At 38.4% G+C, this 23354-nt stretch overlaps 1 protein-coding gene across 1 annotated transcript; it reads right to left on the bottom strand.

The window, feature by feature from the left end:
* Window positions 1-17200: 17200 nt before the first annotated feature.
* Window positions 17201-22581, bottom strand: SEC22B (SEC22 homolog B, vesicle trafficking protein). The gene is made up of 3 exons (XM_072420173.1): window positions 22446-22581; window positions 19886-19995; window positions 17201-17549 (listed from the first exon to the last, which is right to left on the bottom strand). Exons 1-3 carry the CDS (start codon window positions 22518-22520, stop codon window positions 17216-17218), a joined length of 519 nt encoding a protein of 172 aa, XP_072276274.1. The 5' UTR covers window positions 22521-22581; the 3' UTR covers window positions 17201-17215.
* Between the last annotated feature and the right edge of the window lie 773 nt (window positions 22582-23354).

Genomic DNA, 23354 nt, shown 5'->3' with positions numbered 1-23354 from the left:
CTTCTTTCCCCTATTTCCACCTTTTGCCTATGCCAACCGTTCTCACACTGCACGGCCCCATTGAAGAAAAGGCTCATTGAAGAAAGAGCAGCCAGAAGCTTCCGGGGATGTCAGACATATGTATCCCAGGAGGCCCTGTGCTCCCATTCTGTCCCCCCCAAAAAAAGAAAACAACCCCTTTATGTAAGATAAACATTTTAGTTTAAAAAAATGAAGTAGAAAAGAACTGCTGAGTCCCAACCTCCACATATAGATTGGTGATACTCACCAAGGCTTGCTAGGAAAAGTTGAGGAGATAAGCTATTCCAATTTGTGAATGATGTCCACCTAGGTAATTGGTAAATACAGAGAAAGATTCACATTTCTATAGTTTATGACTTCAAGTGTTTTATGTATGTTTGGTTTTTATTTGTATGTTTTTTTTGGTGTAGTAAAAAAAAGATGGAAAAGGGTAATCTAATAGGCACCAGAAAAGAGACCCACTGCGTACAGTATTGCACATAGACCTGATCGTGCTCATCTTCTCTCCTATTCTGTAATATATTTCTGTGTGAGGAATCTTGTGATGAGGGTAGCTGGTACTCAGTTCTGCCATAGAAATAGAAAACTGCAGTATGAGGGCAACAAACTTACACACAATGAAGTTTTAAAGCAATAAAATGCAGAAGGTTTGCCCAACGTTTAGTGTTAACACAGGGAGAGGATGAGCTAAAGACAGGCAAGGGGACTGTGCTCTCTCCTACTTTGAGGCAGCTAAAGCACAAGCTGTGAGTCAGTAGAGAGATCTGTTCCTGTCTTCCCTGCACTGAAATGTTCCCTGCCTCTGATTTGTTGTCACTGAGACTGGCAGATACTTTGGACTCCTCCTCCTGGCGTCTAAGAATAGATCTTTTTCAGCCCCTGTAATGATGTCACAGGGTCTATGAAGAAGAATTGCCCAGTACAGGGTGAAATTAATTAAAAAAAGTAAGGAACAAGGTGTGAAAGTTCTTTAAGGTGCTAACAAGACTTCTGCTTTATTTGTTTAACAGGAGTGGTATTTCTTCTTGAGTGCAGTGTCCTATTCAGTGCAATACATGGGGTCAGCATCACAACAGACAGCCACCTGTGTGGTAGAAATAAAACTTTTTTTTAAAAAAAAAGGTAAAACATTTGCTATTTGAATGTTCATTTACATTAAATAAAAAGGAAGTGGAACCTTTACTCCAGCAAATGGAACGTTCACATGCAGTTAATAACGGTTCCACATCTTTCACCATTTTGATTGGCTCACACCTCCCTGTCTCCGGGCGACGTGGAGATGTCCTTCTACTAACCCCGCTGGTAGGTGCACTGGCCAGGGCTGCTACCCACCTGTTAGGCGACCGCAGCCCACTAGTGAGCCACAGACCAGGGCTTGGGGACTTCTGCACTACAACACATGTGCATTGGATAGATTGTACACTAACCCTATAGGTTTTAAGTTTATATGTATTCTGTTTTCTGTTTTTAGAAATTAGAGGGACATTTAAAAAGTAGACTTTACATTTTGAATATAAGCGCTGCTTTAAGATCCTAGCTTTACACTAGGCTTCACAAAAGGTTTCCTACCAGTCCTTACAAATGGTGCTTGTCATCAAAAGCTTCTACATCTGTTGGCATACGTATAAAAAAAAAATTGATTTTTTTTTTACTGTTTTAGCTACCATTTTTACTTTTAATGATAACATCTATATAATGTAATCTTGATTCTGTAGGTACAAGTGTGTTGCTCATACTATGAAAAAAACTTATAAATTTCACAAAACAGAATCTAATATAAAAATGCAAACACTGTTTAAAACTGATTTCAATGTTTGTTGTTTTAATGTATCTCAAATGCAAATAAAAATCTCTTGACATAATGCTTGTTCCTATGAGTCAGAATTAGAAAAAATCCAGGATTATGGATTTGCATGTTAGGTCACATGAATACATTTACAAATTGCCAGATATATCTGGATTAATATTAAATTTCTGGAATAATTACTAAGTAACTAAAGAGAAGTTACAAGTACAATTACCTGTTAGAAGGGTAGAAGGTCTATCAGAGTTTTCTTTTTTTTTTCCTAACAGGGTCACCAATAATTTCTCAGTGACCATTGTCTCCAGGAGATAAATCAGGAGAAAATGTAAAATATTACAGATGCCACTGGAAAAAGTCAGTTTTATTGGTGAATTTGCTGGACCCCCATTTTTCTAGTGGCATCTGTTTGGCTAGGCCACACTTTACATGCTACCATGGTGTATCCATTAGTATCCAGTAAAGAGATCATATAAGATTGGCAAAATTTAAATTATGTGGATTTTACATTAATTAGTCAATATATTTAAGCAATAAAAGGCCAACACATTTCACATGTATTGTACCCCATCAGTATTTGGAAGACATAACAATAGCAAACATATCCAATAATAAAAAGCAAGAAAGTCTAAGAGCGAAATACTGGTGAATACATGTATTGTGTACGTGTACACTGATACATATTATGATATGATTGCACTACAAATGTGTGCAGATCAAATTGATTGTGCCTGGTTTATAGCATACTGAAAATTAAGTGTGACAGTCGTGTGACTTTAGGGTAAAAGTTGATGGTCCATAGAAATGTGTTATTGAATATGCTATGTGTGGGGGTACTGTGCAAATCTTTTTGCTGTAGTACTGACAGTATTGAGTACTGAGTGAACAGAATGACCAAATTTATACATGAAGCAAATAGTGGTGAAAGAGGCTAACAAATGGTAGCTACCCTTTTGTGGACAGATGTCACTAAAAGTTGTCTGGGGGTAAGCAAGGCCAGCATTTACAATAGTAAACTGCAAAATAGCCCAGAGCAGCCCCGGACCTAAGTGGGGACTGATGTATGTGTATGGGGCAGGTACATTTGTTGTATGACTATATAGTGTAGTATGTATATAATGTGCCCAAAGTATGTATGTTTAAATATAAATATATATATATATATATATATATATATATATATATATATATATACCAAAAGACATGTTTTTGTTTGTACTGTGTTCATTACTGTAATTGAGTAGCTTTTTGTGTACTAAAATCTGTAATTTTTGTTTTAATCATGATTACGTATGTTTTATTTAAGCATTGTGCTTCAATACATTTTAAATCACATCTACTACTGAGAAAAAAAAGTAAAAATGCAAGCAAAAAATTTGAAAGCCAAGCTTTTACTTATGTTTAATCAATACAAATATATGGTTTCACCAAACAAAGATAGTGTATTGATCTTAATTGATCTGTCTGTATTAACACTCCTAGCCTGTAGGTGGTGCCTGTCACACACACCCTACACCAGCAGTCGCCAATCGGTGGTCCGCGGCTCTGTCCGGTGCGCCCCCCGAGGGGTCAGGAGAATAAACCCTGCTGAAAGTTCAGAAGTTCGGGCACCGGACAGAGCTGCGGACCAGCTCGTTGTCTCCCTCGCTTATCCAGCAGACACCTAGGATCCCTCTGTGCAGATGACCCCTTCCTGTTTCACACATACTGCTGGGGTTAGATGTCCATAAAAACTTGTGCAATGTTCACACAGTGGTACCATACAGTTTAAAAGGCCTAGTAAAATTAGATATAATAAATCATTAATGCATTCTAATGCATATGCATAATATTTACATCATAAAACTACAAAAGCTTAAAGTGAGCCTGACTAAGGACAATTACTTATAATAACTAACATAGTAAGATACAAACATTGTTTAGGTCCAGGCTTTACCCATTCACCATCTCCACACATTAAGAGTAAGGTTTCCCCACTTAGGGTTGCCTTTTACTTCAAGGAGAACAAAACAGATTGCGCAGAAATAAATGAAAAAAACGAGACTTTTAATGGATTGGTAAATCTGTGCCTGTTTTTTATTAACTTTATGATTTTTTTTTAAATTTTTGGTCAGTTTATCTCATTTTTATCTTCACCCCCAAAAAGACTTTTCAATAAAAACTTACTTAAACATTGCCCCAAGGTCTAACAATATATTAAGATACCTTAAAAATGCCTTAAGATAAGTTTAAGGATACATTGTCATGAATACTGGGGGAGCTCACTTGGGGATAAATCATAAGTGATATTCAACCAAAAAGTCCCTCCTTGATGGCTATATTCCCCTTAAAGACCCATGGACACCACACAACTGATAAGCTGTTTCATTATTATTTTAAATGTATTGATAAACAATATTAAACCCATCAATGATGCTGTACATACACAACAGTATAAAGTCCCTGTAAATTTTCAACACCACCATGTTATGGCCAATCTTTGGGTCACACTGGTAGTGAGACATACAATGGTGTTGCAGTGATTGTTGTGATATGATACACCTCTCACATGTCATCACAGTATTTTTTACAGTACATGGAATGTCTAATACAGTATAGATCAAAGCAAAGGTAAGGAAGACGTTCAATATTCACATAGAATAAAGTATCTCTGACATGCCATACCAATTGTACTTACAGGAAAAGGATTATGTCAGCTCATAGGGAGATACCTGTGTTATAGAAAACATATAAAATATATTATACTGAATAGTAATGTAATGTGTGGCAAGTCTTGCAAGCAAAATGAAAGAGATTTAGGTCTTTGTGCTTGAAGAACAGTTTTTGGTCAAAGCAACACATCTTACATTCATTGAAACATACCAATGTGGAAAATCAACTACTGCTATTTAAACACATGGACCTGCAAGTATCTCCACCAGGGAATGTTTCAGTGAATGTCAGATTCCCTGACCCCTATCTATCAGTGTTACAAATGCCTTGAGTAGAGAAAATTTACAAAGATTAGGCAATTTCTTACAAATCAACATTGCTTTCTTCACTGATATACCTTTGAACATGATATTACGACCAAGATTGCTGGGGAAAAGGGAGAGGGGGTGTCAGGGGGATCTTTGGGAACCAGCATGATATTTTTTCAGCAAATCGAAGTTAAAATATGATTGAGAAAATGCCTTCCAAGTTTTTAGGTTAATTACAACCCCCGGGAACATAGCTTTGTCATCATTAATGGGTCATTTAAGTCTTATGGGTGAAAATCCTAAATGATTTTAGCATGTATATTTCTGAAACAATGTGTATTCCTGGCTATTTTTTACTTTGAATTATGGAAAAAAATCCCAAATCCCAAATTATGGAAAAAAAAATCCCAAACCCCAAAAATGATGGCAGGTTCCTCTGATCTCCCATCCCAGCCATTTTAGTGACTAAGTGTTCAGTGGTTCTCTAATTACCTTTATGATGGCAACCTTGATCACAAACATTTTCCCTACAACTTTGTATACGTTGTCTGGCTACAACTGCAAACCAAGGATTTTCAGCACCAGGACCCCTGCACTGTTTTTTTTCAACACAGCCAAAAGTTTTAAAGTGAAATTAAACTCAATGGGCCTGATTGATTGAAGCTTTCCGAGGCTGGAGAGGATACACTTTCAACTGTGAACCCGGGTGATCCAGCAACCTGCCTTAAAGTCATTTGCTATTTGTTAGCAAATGTTTTCAATCCTGGATCAGATTCCTTCCAGATTTTTGTATCACCCACTGATTAAAGTGTATCTTCTCTGGATTTCTTGAAGAGCTTTATGAAATCAGTCCCAATGTGTTTACTTGCTTGTCAATGTCCCTGGAAATGGGAATGGGTCAGTAGAGTCTAAAGAGTCCCTACAGACACATCAGGGGTAGTACTCCATATTTACCAAGTTGGCCACTAGTGTTAGTAGATAGTGGAACCAATAAAGCAAATCACTGCTATCGAAAGAGCTTACAACCTTAAGTCTTCACCACAGAATAAAACTGTTAAATTGTTACATGCAAATAAGAACATGTAAAACGAATGAAGAATGAGCACTAATCACACTGCAGTTAGCATTCACATGATCATAGGAGAGTAATAAATTCACCTGAACTCCAAAAAGCTAAATACAAGATTGATTTATAAGATAATATCAGGGAATAAGCCCAATGTCCCAGAGCTTGCTCAACAGTCCAGCTTTCAGGAAAGAAGTCGTTGAAGATGACCATACTGGAGTTCTGCCAGGACCCTCTGGCATGGAGCCCGCAGGCCAAGCTCACCTCCCCATGTGTTTTCATTACACTAGGGGGTCTATTAAAAAGAGGTAAATCTGACATTTACTGAAACATTCTCTGGTAGCGAATCTTCTATGTGTTTTTATGGCAGTAATTGATTCCCCAATAGGGAATGTTTTAGTGAATATCAGTTTTTAAGGCATGAAAAAAAGTAGTGCTGATTCACATTATTCACTTCCTATGAGCTCAGATGGGCTTTTATTTTACTGTCCCTAAGGACTTCAAGCGTTTTTGGCAAAATGGGAAATTTCACTCAATGCTCACAATTTTGATTCAATATCAGCACAATGAAAATTTTCAGTTATGTACATCCCTAATAGTGAATAGGAGCACATATTGTACCTGTAATACAGGGGTGGCAAACTCAAATACACAGTGGGCCAAAATTAAAAACTAAGACAAAGTCGCGGGACAAACTTAAAACTGAAATAGCACCGCTACTACAATTCCCTGCGTCAAGAAAACAGTCTAATGCGGGGCTAAATGTTATGAGTGGCTAGAACTCCCTCTTCACTGAAATAGCACAGCTACTACAATTCCCTGCGTCTATAAAACAGTCCAATGCGGGGCCACGCATAGGCAGAGAGTCCGCTGGTCTATAGACACGAGTGATGCTGGGAATTGTAGTAGCGGCGCTATTTCAATGCAGCGGGGGGCCAGCTGCAATTCATATTTAGGTTTCCTTTGGGGGCCAAAAAAAAGTACGTATCGGTCAAAATTTGGCCGCGGGCCAGAGTTTGACACCCCTGCTGTAATATGTATGTGAACGCATGGCAACAATAGGATATGGTAAAACAACAAAAAAGCTTCTACTTCATGCTTTACATCAGCAGCCATCTTTTCATGGATTATGCTATTTTGGTGTAAAGGCAAAAACATGTCTTAAAATAGCCAAGGGTCAAACCAGAATATCACCAGAATTAGGAAAGTATGACATAAAGCATATTTTAGAGAAGATCAAACAAGATAGCCTATTCAACCAGGTATTGAATAGGATTATAAAATTAGGGAAAGAATATTTGTTGGTGTTTATATATAGAGGGAAGGGAAATTTTGCAAGCTGGAACATGACAAGCTCTGAAGGTGCATCCGCTACATTATTTTATCTTTAGGATCCCTAATGTTCCTGGATCAGCCTCATAGTCAGGCTTATAGTGATAAACATAGCAAGTACATCTATTACTGACCCACTAAGTATACAGTATTAATAGGCAATACCTGACATGTTGCTGCATCTTCCTGGGCTATTTTAAACACTACAATACCTCTGTGGTAGAAGTGCCACTGTTACCCCACTATACAAAGAGATTTACTGCAATTATCATCCTGCAGCCTCCACCATATAGCCTCAAACAGGAACAAATAAAGGTCCAAACAGAACATGTTAGGCAAAGTTTGAAACATTCTTAAGGATAATTAAGTATTCTGGTGAAGTTTAAAACTTAAAAGAGTTTTTTTTATTAAGCAGAAATTTGTTATAGGAGTAAAAGAAGGAGATAACCTATCAGCAAACCGTCAACAGAACAGCATATTAATCTGCAGTACCAATGCACCAGAAGGACAGGAGCTGATAGATACAGGGTATACAAGGACGCTTAGGACTTTGTAATAAAAATAACAATAATATTGACATAGCATTGCTCTAGGCTGATGGTCTTCCATAGAGTAAGCTGATACCAGGTGAATCTACCACAGTTATAGTTAGGCAAACTTTAATATTGGGCTCAGGTAGTAGCAGATACCCCATCTGCACACAAAATGTTTTCAACATGCCCAAACAAAAGAGTTTTAAAAAATCATCTTATCATAAGGCTTATCATACCTAATCATTGTACATTTCTTGTCATAGAATATGAATTGTTACTGACTCACAACCTTTACCTATCCCTTAAATGAAACCTAACCTCTGGTTTCACCAAAATAGTTATTAGGAACAAAACCGATCCGCACAAGTTTTGCCACCTATATCCACTGTTCTAAAATTATTGACCCCAAGGGATAGGAATGTAGAGAAATCTTTAGAGACTAGATATACCATAAATTTAACTTTTACCTTTCTTCTACTTCTGCTTCTACATCTGTCTTTGGGTACAATATTGCCAACACACCTTTTTTTACATTGGATTGGTTTTACTTCTTTGGGTGTATATTTATACTTTCTTTTATACAGAATTGCCAAATTTTACCAAGAGTTTCTCCCCCTCTCCCGTGAATGTTTGACATAAAGCTGACATAATTAAGCTGACATAAAGACAAAATATTGCTAAAAAAACAAAAATGATTTATATGAATTTATATCAATAAATAAAACACTCCACTTACATAGATTTTTGTAGCCGAAGTCTTGCAAATCCTAAACGTTGTGGTTTCCTTCTTCTGTATTATTTTTTCAAGTGTTAAATCATGGAACTCTAAAGTTTACTAAATCTATCCAAAGCCGGCATTTATAGGAACATCAGAAGGGAAAGCTTAGGAGAAGGATGTCAAAATATATATAATATACTTCCTGTCCTTTCCAAACGTAAAAAACAAGAACGATATAACTAGGTAACCACATACCAGCAAATATATTTAAAGATTTAAGGCACCTGTCATAGGTCATGCAAACAAATCCTGTTTTAAGATGCAAAACAGGCTTTGTGGTATTCCAATTGTTTGTATTCCAATATTTTTTTAAATCCTTCCATGTACCTGTTTTGCTTTTGCACTATTTGCTGCACAGTGAATTTTGCATAAGAAAATTAACTTTACTTTCCTATCCCACTGCTTATAATATTTCCGATAAAAATGTGTTTGAAATTCAAATGACAAGGGCAGGCTGAGTGCATATTTAGTATTATCTGTTCACCATTCCCAATCAGAAAAAAGAAAACTAAAACTAAACATGAAGAAAGATTAAAGCATAATAAAAGTATAACATTTATTAAAGGAAAAGAAAAAGTAAAACACACAAAACGCCATATATACAAAACAGACATGTTATGAGAATGACAAAATATCTTTGTAAGCAACTATGTAGAGGCAGAGATTTGTTGTAATGAAACAGAAGTGTTTTGTATACAGATTAAAAAACTGAAACTTTGAACACAGAGATCAGATAATTGCTGTTTAAACCAGTGATAAAAGGGGCTTCTTTTTGGGTGTAAATGAGACAAAAAAGGGAGCAGGTGATAACACTGGTGAAAAAACCTATTCTATTCTATTCTGGATTCCTAACTGATTTTTCTGCTTTGCCTTTTTGCCGATCTTTGCTGTAGGGAAATTGAAAATTGTAGGACTGTTACAAAAGTGGACTGTTTTATTTCTATTTTGGTGGACAAAATCAACCACAGTATCAAACTTTGGTTAACATATCCAGAAATACAGCAGTGAAAAAAAAGAAATTATTTTTGACAAAATATTCTTGCTTTAGTTGGTTCATTGTCCCAACCTATTTTGATCAGTAAAGGAACATGGCAAGGCTGCCCGTTACCACCTTTGCGGTTTGCTCTGGCCATAGAACCGTTAGATATCGCTATACATTCTAACCCAAACATCAAAGGCATCCGCTGTGGCCAAACCGAACACAAATGTGCTTTATTTGCGGATGATATCCTAATGTATATAATTTCCCCCCTCTTAACCATACCTAACCCTTTTAGGGTACTTGATGATTTTGCGAAGATATTGGGACTTCATGTTATTAGAGCGAAATTGCAGGCTCTTAATATAAAACTCCCAACCCCTCAAGTCACCTTGCTTAAAAATAACTATAATTTTATCTGGGGGGGATCGATACAATACCTAAGGATTCAATTAACCCCCACATACCAATCACTGTACAAAGCCAACCATGGACCCCTAATTAGAAAATTACTATTAGACTTACAAAGATGGGCTAGGTCGCCTCCCTCTTGGTTTGGACATAAAGCCTCTGTCAAAATTAACGTACTACCTCGGATACTATACCTGTTCCCAACATTACTATCTATCCCACCACAGACTATTAACCATCCACAATCCAAAATTCTGAACTTCATGTGGGGAGGTAAAAAGAGCAGAATAAAAAAGCAACTTTGTATGCTCCTCGTACTGAAGGAGGACTGGGGGTTCCCCACCTTCAGCACTACGCTAAATGGGCACAATTGGCACAGCTATCCTTATGTAACATTTTGGGAGCCTGACGACAGTGGGTTGCATTAGAAGAGTTAGCAAGCAAACCAATAGCAATTGAATCCATAATGTGGATATGAAAATCAGACCGGTAATACATTGCCCCATTGTGTCCTCCAAACTTCGACAAGCTACACCTCCTTTTCGATCTATTGCCGTTGAAAGCTCGTGTTGCTCTATAGCTGACACCAAAGGCCACATTTCTATTTTATAAGTGATACAAGTGACTCCGGACCAGAAATTAGGATGTATGGAATTGCGAGAAGCCGACCTTGTCATGTCCTGGGAACAGGACGAATGGGATTAAATGGCTCACAGGCTTTCAAAAGTTTCGCTTAAATCCTCATCGGTGGAGGCGAACTATAATGCTAAGATGTATTTAGTCCCAGACCATATAGCACATATGCTTTAGAGGGTGTGAGTAGAGGGGCACAATTTATGGTGGTGGTGTCTGAAAGCTCAAGCTTTTTGGTGGGACGTATTTGAGCTTATATCTAAGATTGTACACGGTGAGATAACCAAGACACCAAAAGGGCCACTATTTACCAAGCTATACCAAAAGCTCCCTAAACACCCCATAGCTAATTAGCTTGTATTACTCTGGCAAGGCCTTGGAAAAAGGCTGATAATTCATTAGAACCATTATATGCAAAATAAACTGGAAAATGGTTAACAACAAACTTTCAAGTATACTAAACAACAAACTAGACAAATTTGACCTCATGTGGGGTCCATGGTCCACCCATATCTCAGGCCAAGTTTAATCAGATTTTGGTCAGCCAAGTTTTTGAAAAGCTCCAGATTACAGTGAAACTCTCCACCCCAACCCCTTCCACAAACCCCCAACGTGTCTTTCAGTTTGGAGTCATCACCCTTAGATTTAATAAAAGGAGGGTAGGGTCCTGAATTAGATACAATAGACTTATCCCGATAAAAAGTTTAAATGTTGATTAAAGAGGTAATTCCCTCATGATACATACAAGTATTGTAGTTTGTTCTTAACTGATGTCTTGTTTTTTCTTTTGTTTTGTCTTGTTGTGAAATGTAGGCTTTCACATAAGTTAAATATTTTGTTATATTGTCCAACAGCACAGTTTTGTTTTAATGTAAAATGTCTTTGTTTGTCTTATAGTAAAAACTAATAAAAATATTAAAACACAAAATATTATTACATATCATGTAAGGATAGAAAGGTATTATTAAGCATGTAACAGAACATCTTAAAGTGCTGTTGACAGTGCTTGTCACGTATAAGGATTATAAAGTCTATTTTTTTAAAGTAGCTGCTGGGGTTGTTTGATCTACACTCATTATTACACTCATTATTTTAAAAATAAGAAATAATCTTCAGGTCTTACTATATATACTATATAACTCACAGTATATTATTGTGATAATCAGCAGAGTGAATGCTAGCTTTGCAGATAGCCAAAAAAGATCATTGGTCTCTATTAAACTGATCTGAGAATCACAAATTGCTCAAGGAACCTCTAGCAAGCTCTGGGATAACTGTAGGGTTCCACAGAACACCGGTTGATAAAGACTACATTAGTTTTACTCTAACAGACTGGAGTACATTTAGAAAGTAATGGTTCTCACCAGACTCCAAATCCAAGGGAGTTAGTATTTTAGTTGATACATCCCTGCCCTGGTCCCTCTCTATGTTGAGAGCAGACCCTGATGGGCGTTTTCTCATACTTCAAGGCAAAATAATAGAGGAGCCATAAACGCTGGTGAATATGTACCTACCCAACTCTAGCCAGCTAGTCTTACTAGAACAAGTGGTTACAATGCTATCGGACTTTGAAACAGGCATAGGTATTTTCGGCGGAGATTTCAATCTGACACTCTCCTCATCTTTAGATGTTTCCAAAGGCCACTCTCATTCACCCTACAGTTTGCACAGAAAGATTAAATCCCTATTACAGGACAATCAGCTAGTAGACATTTGGCGTATCCAACATCCTGGGGCAAGAGATTATACCTTCTATTCGCCTGTGCATGATACTTACTACAGACTTGACTTTTTCTTGTTGTCTCATAGTGACATACCCCAGATCATTGACTCAAGCATTGGTTCCATAACCTTCTCTGACCATTCCCAAGTTTCTATTGTGGTTTCTAGTAAGACTACCAACCCTAAATTCAACTCATGGAGACTCAATGAATAATTGCTGGAATCACCCGGTCTTTCAGTGAAGTCTGAAAGAGAGCTTAACTTCTTTTTCTCACGAGGGGTCTACGGTCAACCCATTTCATGTCTGGGAAGCCCATAAATGTTTCATCAGGGGTTTGTTTAACCAGCAGGGGAGCAGGTTAAAGAGGGCTAGATCATTGCACCTGGAAACATTGCTCCAAGAGCTACATCAATTAGAGATGGTACACAAAGAGCACCATACGGCAGATCTGGAGGCCCAAATTCATGCCAGACGCACTCAGATTAACTCCCTCTACAGGGAAAAAGCCAAAACACAATTGAACAAATGTAAACGCTTTTGTTATAAACATGCTAACCATGTTTATAATAAATGCAAAGCTCTAGCGCGTGCTCTGAAATCTAAAAAGGCGGCTTTGTTCATCCTGAGTATTAAGACCTCTGCCAGTACTGTTGTGCACTCCACAGGAGACATTGCCCAGGTGTTCCATGATTTTTACAGTCATTTATATAATTTGCAAGTAAACCAACATGACATGGCCCCTTCTGAAAAGGCGGACAAAATTGGAGCATACCTCATGGCCTTTGATTTTGCTTCCCGTCCATCAGAAGCAGTAGAGTTATTAGACAAACCGATCACTTTCCTTGAACTATAGTCGGTGGTTAGGCACACAAGCCTGGGGAAGGCACCTGGCCCGGACGGCCTCACGATAGCATACTATAAAAAATTTCTCCCGATCCACAATTGGTCTCAGCATTGAACGCTATGTCCAAAAATTTTGGTTTCCCTCAAGATACACTGTCTGCTCATGTCTCTTTCCTAATAAAACCAGACAAAGATCCACAGTTGTGTGCCAGCTACCGGCAAATATCTCTACCTAATTGCGATTTGAAACTGTTCGCAAGCATTCTGGCTCGGAGACTTACCCCTGTTCTGAATGGGATTATTCACCCCGAACAAAGTGGTTTTCTCCCTATGTGTGAGGCAAGAGATAATGCTACTCGTGCCTTAAACATCATTCACCACCCCCACTCTTGCTTCTTTCCACAGATGCAGAAAAAGCATTTGATGGGGTGGATTGGACCTTTCTCCACACTACCTTTAAACATCTTGGCCTTCCCGCTAAATTACTGTGCTGGATTAGAGCTTTTTACTCCTCCCCCAGTGCAAGAGTGAGGATAAATGGTGAATTATCTCAGCCGTTCACCATCTCTAATCGGACCAGAAAGGGATGCCCTTTGTCTCCATTGCTTTTTGTCCTCTCCCTGGAACCCTTTCTACAGCTTGTGCGAGCTACCCCGACATCAAGGGCATGAGGATTCGCACGACCGAACATAAGGTGGCGGCTTACGCCGACGACTTGCTGTTCTTTATTACCTCTCCAGTTACATCCCTGCCTAATCTGTTATCAGAATTGCTTCTGGGGCTCCCTAAGGCTAAGGGAGGAATAGCATTCCCAGGCCCTGTTCTTTATCATCAAGCTGTGCACATATCGAGGCTCCTAGATTGGTGCACTAATGGCGGTTCTCAGCTATGGGTAGGCCTGGAGGAGCCTGCTCGCCAGTCCCATTGGATTCCTTAGTCTGGGCCCCTGATGCTGCCAAGGCTCCCATGTTGGGACACCCATTGATTGGGGAAACCATTAGAGTGATCTCCTAATTCTACACTACCTTGAAAATAACTACCTACCCATTCCCCCCATCTCCGATATTGGGGAACCCAGAATTTCCGTTCGACATGTCTGACATAATAGTCCAGACCTGGTGAGATAGGGGTGTTTTCAGGGCTATCCATTTCCTTCAGAACAGAGAATGGGCTTCACTGTCCTCACTCCTGACCCCCTGGCGCTCTCTCCAGCTCTTGCGTGTAATCCGATCCCTTCCGCGATCAGGTAATTTTAATCAATCTCTACTGCCTGTTGAGACCCTCTGCTCCACCAAACGCTCCCTGAGAGGCACACTATCTTATGCATATCAAGAACTTTACGCAACCCATACCTCTGCTTTTCCAGCTTTTATGGCCAAATGGCAAGCGGAACTTGGCATGCAAGTTACAGATGAACAGAGAGAGATTATGCTTCACTTTTGCCACAAGGCCTTCATTTGTAACAGATACCAGGAGACTAACTACAAATTATTCACCCGCTGGTAAAGGACCCCAGTTAAACTTGCCAGGATATTTTTGCAGGCCAACAATACCTGTTGGAGATGCAGCCCTGCACCAGGTACGCTACTACATGTGTACATGTTCTAGCCTTCTGTGTCTGATGTTATTCTAAAACTTACAGAGGTAGATATCAGAGACAAGCCTGAGTTAGCCTTACTTCACATTTCACATCTCTCCAGGAAAGTTTACAAATGCTCTCTACTGAGACACCTTCTGAATGCAGCCAAAGTTTGCATGTAGGTGTGCTGGGAGAATATTCCCCTCTGACTGTTGTTCAATGGTTACACAGGGTGGCTGACATTTACCAAATGGAAGACATGATCTCCTCTGACTCAGAAAGAACGGAAACATACTCAAACAAAGTTTTATAAAGTGCAGAACTTAATAGTAGTATAATAGTATTAATAATAATAATAATAATAATAATAGTATAATAGGGACTTAGACCCTCAATTAGCAAAGCAACTCCAAACCATAACATTTATTTCACCTAGCTTTATTGTTAGTATTGGGTTCTTTTTCCTGAAATGCTGTCTCGTATTTGTATCAAATACATCTACTGTTACTGCACACGAAGATCTATATCCTTTAAATCACTGTGCCCCCCCCTCCCCCCGACATTCTGAAGAATCCCTTCCCCAGGTAAACAATGTACCCAGCCATCGAAATGATCTAAAAGAAATATGATTCGTCAGGTCACCCACTTCAACTGCTCCCTGTTCTTGTTCTGACACTCACATGACAATGTTGGTAGTTTCACCAGTGGACAGGTGGTCAGCTAAAGCAAAAGACTTGCACTACCTGGTCCAAAAAGTCAGTGATGTACAGGAATTCCTTCCAGATTTAAAGACTTGACCCATTAGGCTTATAGGACTGATGTGAGAAGAGTACATACTGAAATAAACAGCTGTTTAATGGGGGTTTCCTTTTGTGTCCACTGGGTCTTTAAAACATGCAGAATCAGAAACTGGTACAACCATCGCCCAGCTACAATGATATATTGGAGGGTCAACAGCAGGAAACCTGACCACTTTCTAACCTGATCCTAAGGGTAGGGGTATTAAATGTAAAAACACCTTGGGGCATAATGTATAGGTGTGTGAGTGTGTGTTAAACCCCAGCAACACTTTTACTGTTTCTTTATGTCTTATTACATGTAATAAGTGTAATGAGTTAGCTTGGTTTGGTAATGTATGTGCAAGTATATAATACAAAATGCTTGAGCTGTTCAATTCTTTAATGCAAGAAACACTTTTCAATATATTATTTGTACATTTTATATCCTATGTAGATTTCTTCACTTTGACATTATGGGCTGTTTTGAATAGCTTAGAAATCTTTCTAGGCTATAACATAAAATACAGAAACGTCCATGGGGGTGAATGTAAATCACTGCTGTTGACCACATTTCCAGATCCAGGTTGTTTATGAAGCAGATGCTGAATAATGTCTTCCTATGAACATTACTTAAGGCAAATAAAAACCAATAAAGTCAAGTTCTACATTTACTTATTGGCTGGATGCACCTGAGCTTCAAGTCCATTTAGTAAAAGGGAAAAAATTAACACAAGCACATACATAATAACTTATGTGTACTTTTCTAGTAGGGACCCAGAAAAAAATACATGCATACATATACATACAGAGCCTCCTATGATTTGGAATACTATGACTAAGATTTATTAAAATGTATTTATTAAATTACATTAAAAACAGCTCTGGTCTTCCAAGCACATCCTCCAGGATTCCTCTACCTAAAGTTTTATTTGAGATCTAAGCAGTTGCAGATGAATAAAAGGTATGATTAGGCCGGTATACATTTATTTTAAACAGACAAACTTTTCTGGTTGGTTTTTAAACTTACAGACAGAATTAGAATATACAGTATGAACACTAGTCAGACTTATTTATCAAAACATCTTTAAAGCAACCCTGTAGCAGGAAAAACCCGGAGAAACCACCTGCTGTTTGATATGGTCCACACAAAGCTGTGAAATGCCAGGATAGCCTAATAATAAAATGGATGTGAGGGGAAATCAGCCTGGTGTTTTTCCGGTATGTACAGTCCCTACTGGTTGCAAGCAGTAAATATGAAATATGAAAGTGCAGCTAGCACTACCACTCCAACACTTTGCAGTGAAGCATTTTCACATTGTACAGCTGGAAGCAGTGGGTGGTACTAGCATGCTCACTGCCTCCCTTATTCATTCCTTATGGAGGTGCTGCTGGGAGAAGCTACATGTGGCATCTCTGGAAAGGGAGCGGTTTCCTCGCAGGAGGAAGCAACAAACACACCACGTCCTCATGGCTGATGTGAACATAGTTAAAAAAAAGGAATTTGTCAATGAATACCTGAAAATATAAAGCAAGGGATCTAATACACATATCAGCATATTTATAAAACAGACTATGTGACATAAACAGGTGAACAAGCCTAAGCAGGGGATTCAGTTACTGTAATTTAAAGTGCATGCACCAGGAAGTTGTACCTGCAACGAATGTCTGATGAATGCCAGGTTTGATGCTTTATAAATATATACTTCTATTTTTCTACTCACATTTACATGTTTGCATGCTAGAAATAAGTCTTTAAATCAGGTTTATTTAATTTTAGTTAAATGTCACACTCACTGCTTTCTGTCACTTGAAACCCTTGCACCAGGAAGATACATCTACTGTTAATGATTGGTGAATGTTGCTTTATTTGTCTATCCACATTTACACATTTGTCTGCTTGAAACATGTCTCTGCATCTGATAATTTTATTGTGTAATTTTTTTAACTCACCAAACTCTATAAAGGAGTAAGGCCTTGATACAGTCGGTACCTTCTTACCATGCTGCTCATCAAATTCATTGTACAAATCCTCTAAATAGGCAAATGCCAGCTTCTTCGGAAAAGACATTTCACACAGTACAAGATAGCACACACCTTTTTCAATAAGGTAGCTGTGGGTTACAAAAATAAGTTTCGAAATGAAGCAAAGTAAATGACTATGGTAGGCTGACCATTCTCATCTATCTGAACAGAGTTTTGGTTTGTGTATTATGCACTGGCTTCAGTTTTGGCTTGTACCCAGACTGCTTTGTGATACCAATGATTCAATGACCCCGATTTATCAAAGTTCTCCAAGGCTGGAGAGAATACACTTTCATCAGTGCAGCTGGGTAATCCAGCAAACCTGGAATGGATTTCCTAAAAGTCAGCAGCTATTTGTTAGCAAATGTTTTCAGTCCTGGACCAGATCCATACCAGGTTTTCTGGATCACCCAGCTTCACTGACGAAAGTGTATTCTCTCCAGCCTTGGAGAACATTGATAAATCAGGGCCAATATGTTCACCAGGCCCAGAGGGTCCATGACAGCTTGGACTTAGACGTTATAGGTTAAATACTTTATAATTGCAGCACAACTTGCATTTATTAGCCTGTCAACTGTGAAGGGGGCACACTTGGATTTGCTAACATGAAAAAAATCTGTAACACAAGGCCAAGCCACCCTTTTAGTGGATGAACCTCAAAAAACTGTAGGATCTGGAGTGTCCATTACAATTTCAGACCTTAATGTCATTAAGATCCTTTGGGAAGATGTATAGCATGTACGTCATGCTAGGAAACCAAGGAATTTACAAGAGAGGAGGCTTTTAACTAAAATGAAAGGTCAGATGAAAAAAAGGTCTCACAAACATGAAAAAAGATTGCAAGCCATCAATGATGCTTAACCTACTTTTGAATAAAGCAAATTAGTCATTTTTGTTGAAGCTGAGCAAATGAAGCAAAGTAAATGACTATGGTAGGCTGACCATTCTCATCTATCTGAACAGAGTTTTGGTTTGTGTATTATGCACTGGCTTCAGTTTTGGCTTGTACCCAGACTGCTTTGTGATACCAATGATTCAATGACCCCGATTTATCAAAGTTCTCCAAGGCTGGAGAGAATACACTTTCATCAGTGCAGCTGGGTAATCCAGCAAACCTGGAATGGATTTCCTAAAAGTCAGCAGCTATTTGTTAGCAAATGTTTTCAGTCCTGGACCAGATCCATACCAGGTTTTCTGGATCACCCAGCTTCACTGACGAAAGTGTATTCTCTCCAGCCTTGGAGAACATTGATAAATCAGGGCCAATAAGTTCACCAGGCCCAGAGGGTCCATGACAGCTTGGACTTAGACGTTATAGGTTAAATACTTTATAATTGCAGCACAACTTGCATTTATTAGCCTGTCAACTGTGAAGGGGGCACACTTGGATTTGCTAACATGAAAAAAATCTGTAACACAAGGCCAAGCCACCCTTTTAGTGGATGAACCTCAAAAAACTGTAGGATCTGGAGTGTCCATTACAATTTCAGACCTTAATGTCATTAAGATCCTTTGGGAAGATGTATAGCATGTACGTCATGCTAGGAAACCAAGGAATTTACAAGAGAGGAGGCTTTTAACTAAAATGAAAGGTCAGATGAAAAAAAGGTCTCACAAACATGAAAAAAGATTGCAAGCCATCAATGATGCTTAACCTACTTTTGAATAAAGCAAATTAGTCATTTTTGTTGAAGCTGAGCGTTATGTAATAAGCTTCCATTTGGAATACTTTCAAACAGAACAGTTACAGTACTGGAATAATGCAAACACCAAGAAAACAATGTACATGGTATTGTTGGAAAACAGAGGAAGATTAAATATAATACACAGTCTGTGTACATGGATATCGGTTTTAATTGGAACTTTGCTTAACATTTAGGATTATAACCAATGATAGTACAGGAGAATTAAGGAACGAGGTCACAGTGGAATAGCACAGTGCTTGTGAAACTTTCTAGTTACACAACTACATTTTTGCAAATACAACTGTCTCAGCTTAACCCCTTTATATCCAGAGCTCATTAAAACCTTTGGAACACAATTAAATCTCAAGTGGGGACAGAGTAAGCATCCAAGCTTCCATTGTTAGTAACACCTAAAAACATACATTATTGAAAATTAGTCCTGCAAATACTGCTCCTTAGATTCCATGTAGGAAAACAGCAACATTCCCTGCATTTATGTCAACTGGGCCCCATTTGTGCAAATTCCTACATTAAGTAATCTAATGATTCGAAATAATCACTTGTATGTGCTAAGAATATAAATACAACTTATGCAGCAATTTCAAACAAAAGCAATGGAAATCTTTGGGACTTCAGAAAACTTGCCTTACATACCATATCTAGCATAGTATCTATTTATCGGGTCTCCAGACAGTAATGATTCCCTTAATATCCTATGAAGGTGGCTCCCAAGTACTTACTGGAATGTCATGGCTCCTGCTTCTAAAGTGCATCGGGCTGGTGACTGTTCATTAAGTTTTCGAAAAAGCTGCTTGGCTTGGTTCTGATACTGCTGCAAATCTCGCCCAGACTGTCAGACAAACAAAATTATTATTAGTGAGATCATTAATGAATGCCAGTTTGTAATCCAGACAGCACAACAAGCTCACTACCTTCCACACAACCAAAAGCACAGGTTGATTTAAAACACAGCCTTGTAATTAGACAACAAATTTACTCCAACGCACTGAAATGGTCATCACTGTGCTCTCCTTCCTCTCCTCCTTCTGGCATGTTCACCGTCTATTGCAGCTAAATTTCCTTTTTCTGCTGTGAAGGGAAATGCAGGTGAAAACCCGAACAACTAACTTACTAACTTATCTTATTTGTTCTTTTTTTGGTCTGTTCAATATACCATTTAAAATATTTTGATATTTAGATCTTGGGAGCTGTGCATCCCACTTGTTTGTTGACTGTTATCCATTAGCAGAGTTCCCAGCTATCTCTGAACAATGGACCACCAACCTATTCTGCTTTAAAGAAGAGAAAAGGGGACGTTCTGGGTGATGCTGGCACCCCCACATCAAATTACAGGTAAGCTTTAATTGTAATAAACTTTTTCGGTTTTTATGCTTTACATAGACATTGTCAGTTTAACAATACTGGAAGCTGATGACAGGCATAAGGTACAGTGCCCAGAGGTGTATGCAGCATATGTTTAAGGGGTTAATATTTTTACTTGCTTGGTTCCTTATCTTCCACCTCATTACTATGCTAACTTTTGTTTGTTTAAATAAAGCCTTTCCATTTTAATTAGATACCTTTTTCTATACCCAGTGATACTACTGTATCTCTTTGCATTTAGGCAATGCAGGAAGATGTTGGCTGGTGGGAAAGGCCACAGTGGCATAGCTGCCTAAAGATTCCATCCCAGAGTCCTCAGCCCTGATGCATGCATTGGACTAGTTTTTATGAATATAAGATATTAAAATGATATATAAAAGATTTGACTGGTGGGATTTTCTATGCTGAATGTATTTGCATAGTTACATAGTAGGTTAGGTTGAAAAAAGACCATCAAGTTCACCCACTAGGGAAATAAACATATCCCAGATATGAAACCCTATTGACATAGTTGGTCCAGAGGAAGGCAAAAACCCCTGGTACAACTTGCTTCAACAGGGGAAAAAAATTCCTTCCTGATTCCATGAGACAATCATATGTTCCCTGGATCAACAGTCACTGTTATTTTTACTTTAACCTCCAGGGCGGTTCATTTCTGCCTGGATTTATGTGTCTAAAAAATAAATGTAATTATAAATGTAATAACAAACTTATTACATTTATTTTTTATTATTATTTTCATATGATTTTGTGTTTCAAACTTTATTATACTCATACTATATTATACTGTAAAATAAATTTTCATGGAAGACAATGTACTGCTTTTACACATGTAAATACACTGTATTGTATTCAATACAGGTATTTTGTATTGAATGCAATACAAAATAATTTAAAATACTCGGCGCGCCCCCAACGTCACCGGGAGATCCTGGGTGACTCATTAGATGCAAAGGACGCCAGCCGGAGGATGCGAGAGGACAGGGATCGTGAAGAAGGACGCCGGCGGACCAGGAAACATAGTAATAAATAATGATAAATAATATTTATCATTGTCTGTGACTGTTTTAGTCCTGTATCACTGTCTGTATTAGTATGTAATTTGCAATCCCTATTGAATGTACAGCGCTGCGTAATATGTTGGCGCTATATAAATCCTGTTTATTATTAATAATAATAACTATAAAAAAGATAAAGGTGTAGATTTAATTCCATGCAGTTATAAGATAAAAAACCATCAATAAATGAAGTTGCATGGTAATAATGAAATGTATTCATTCCAATTGCAAATAATATAAATACATCAATTAGTTCCTACAATACAGCAACACTCAGTCCACTATGGTGTGAAGATCTTAAGATATTCTATGGTGATCCCACCATAAAGGTTTTGGCTCAGGCACATCCTATTTTAGAATATTCTTCCCTATCTCCCAATCCTATCATCTTGCTGTTTTATGAACTTGTCCTAATACCGGCCACCAGTGAATATGAAGACACGACCTGCCATTGTCACTGTCATCCTCCCCAATGAGATGATATAATGTGAGCGTGGAGATGGGAAGTGGCTGAAAGTGGCTTCAGCAGATCAACAACACTAAGATACTATAAAACAGTAAAATATGTTTTTTTTAAAGTTATTAATAATGAAATGTTTGTTACTCAGAGCTTTAAACTACATGTGACACATGGAAGATTTACATGACATGTGATTGTTGTCTTGTCACATATGACAGATGTGTCAGCAGTAGCAGGCAGTGGGAAATATAATATATATAATAGTGGTTATAATGTTATTATTAATACCCCAACATATTACATGAATACTGATACATCCAATGCACTGTCAGACAGCTGCCTGCTCCCTGAACTGTGACAAATGTGTACACAACACCCAGCACACACTCGGCTTCCTACCTGCTCGTCCTCTTGCATTGAAGCTGCCAAAGGCAATCCGTCCGCCACTCGGGCGATCATAGTCAACAACACCATGGTGGCTACTGGAGAGACTGACAAATACAAGCGATGAGTTGGCCGGAAGTGTTTCTAGCATGGCACCGTAGCGGTGGTCACGAGGTCCGGGGCTGCCTGATAGCTGAAGAAACATTCCGAGGTACAAAGGTTCCGTACTTGTAAAAGTAACACTAAACCCCACAACATAGAGCCAGGTGTACATTGTGTATGGAGCGATGAAACCATTATATTGTAGTGTAGTAAGATTGTAGAAATGTGTATGCACTTTTTAGGTAACAGATTATTTGTGTTCATATTTTATCTGGATATAGAGCAGTGGTCACCAACCAGTGGCTAACAAAAAAATGTAGACATTTTTTGCAATTTTTATGTTTTTTTAATAATAAAACAAAAATAATACTCTATAAATCTCTTATATTCTGAATGACAATGTTCGCCTTTGTATTGCACTAAATTCACTAACTGTTCTAGAGACAGAAAAACAAGGGAGGCGCAGCGTGACGTCAGTGTAGTCCTGAGTTGTATGAGGCAACTGTTACTGAGCCGTATGCTTCAAGAGAAAGTAAACTCAAACCTCGCCCAAAACAAATAAAATACATTTACCTTTAATCCTACAGAGCAGTCCGGAGGTTTCTTTTATTGGGTCCTGCATTGTCCCAGCATCCGTCAGGGGGCCAGCGCACCGGGCAACACCACCATCTTCTCCTTTTCCTACGGCACTCGACACAGGCGCGAGATCGGCTGATGTACATGGGAAAAAAAACTTGACAATCTCACTGCGCATGTGTGAGATCGGCAATTTTTTTCCCTTTTGACGAAAGGGCTCCTTCTGCGCATGCCTGAGATGTTCTC

This window comes from Pyxicephalus adspersus, chromosome 8 (genome assembly GCF_032062135.1).
Source record: "Pyxicephalus adspersus chromosome 8, UCB_Pads_2.0, whole genome shotgun sequence".
Taxonomy (NCBI): Eukaryota; Metazoa; Chordata; class Amphibia; order Anura; family Pyxicephalidae; genus Pyxicephalus; species Pyxicephalus adspersus.
This window is presented reverse-complemented; position numbering and strand designations above follow the sequence as displayed.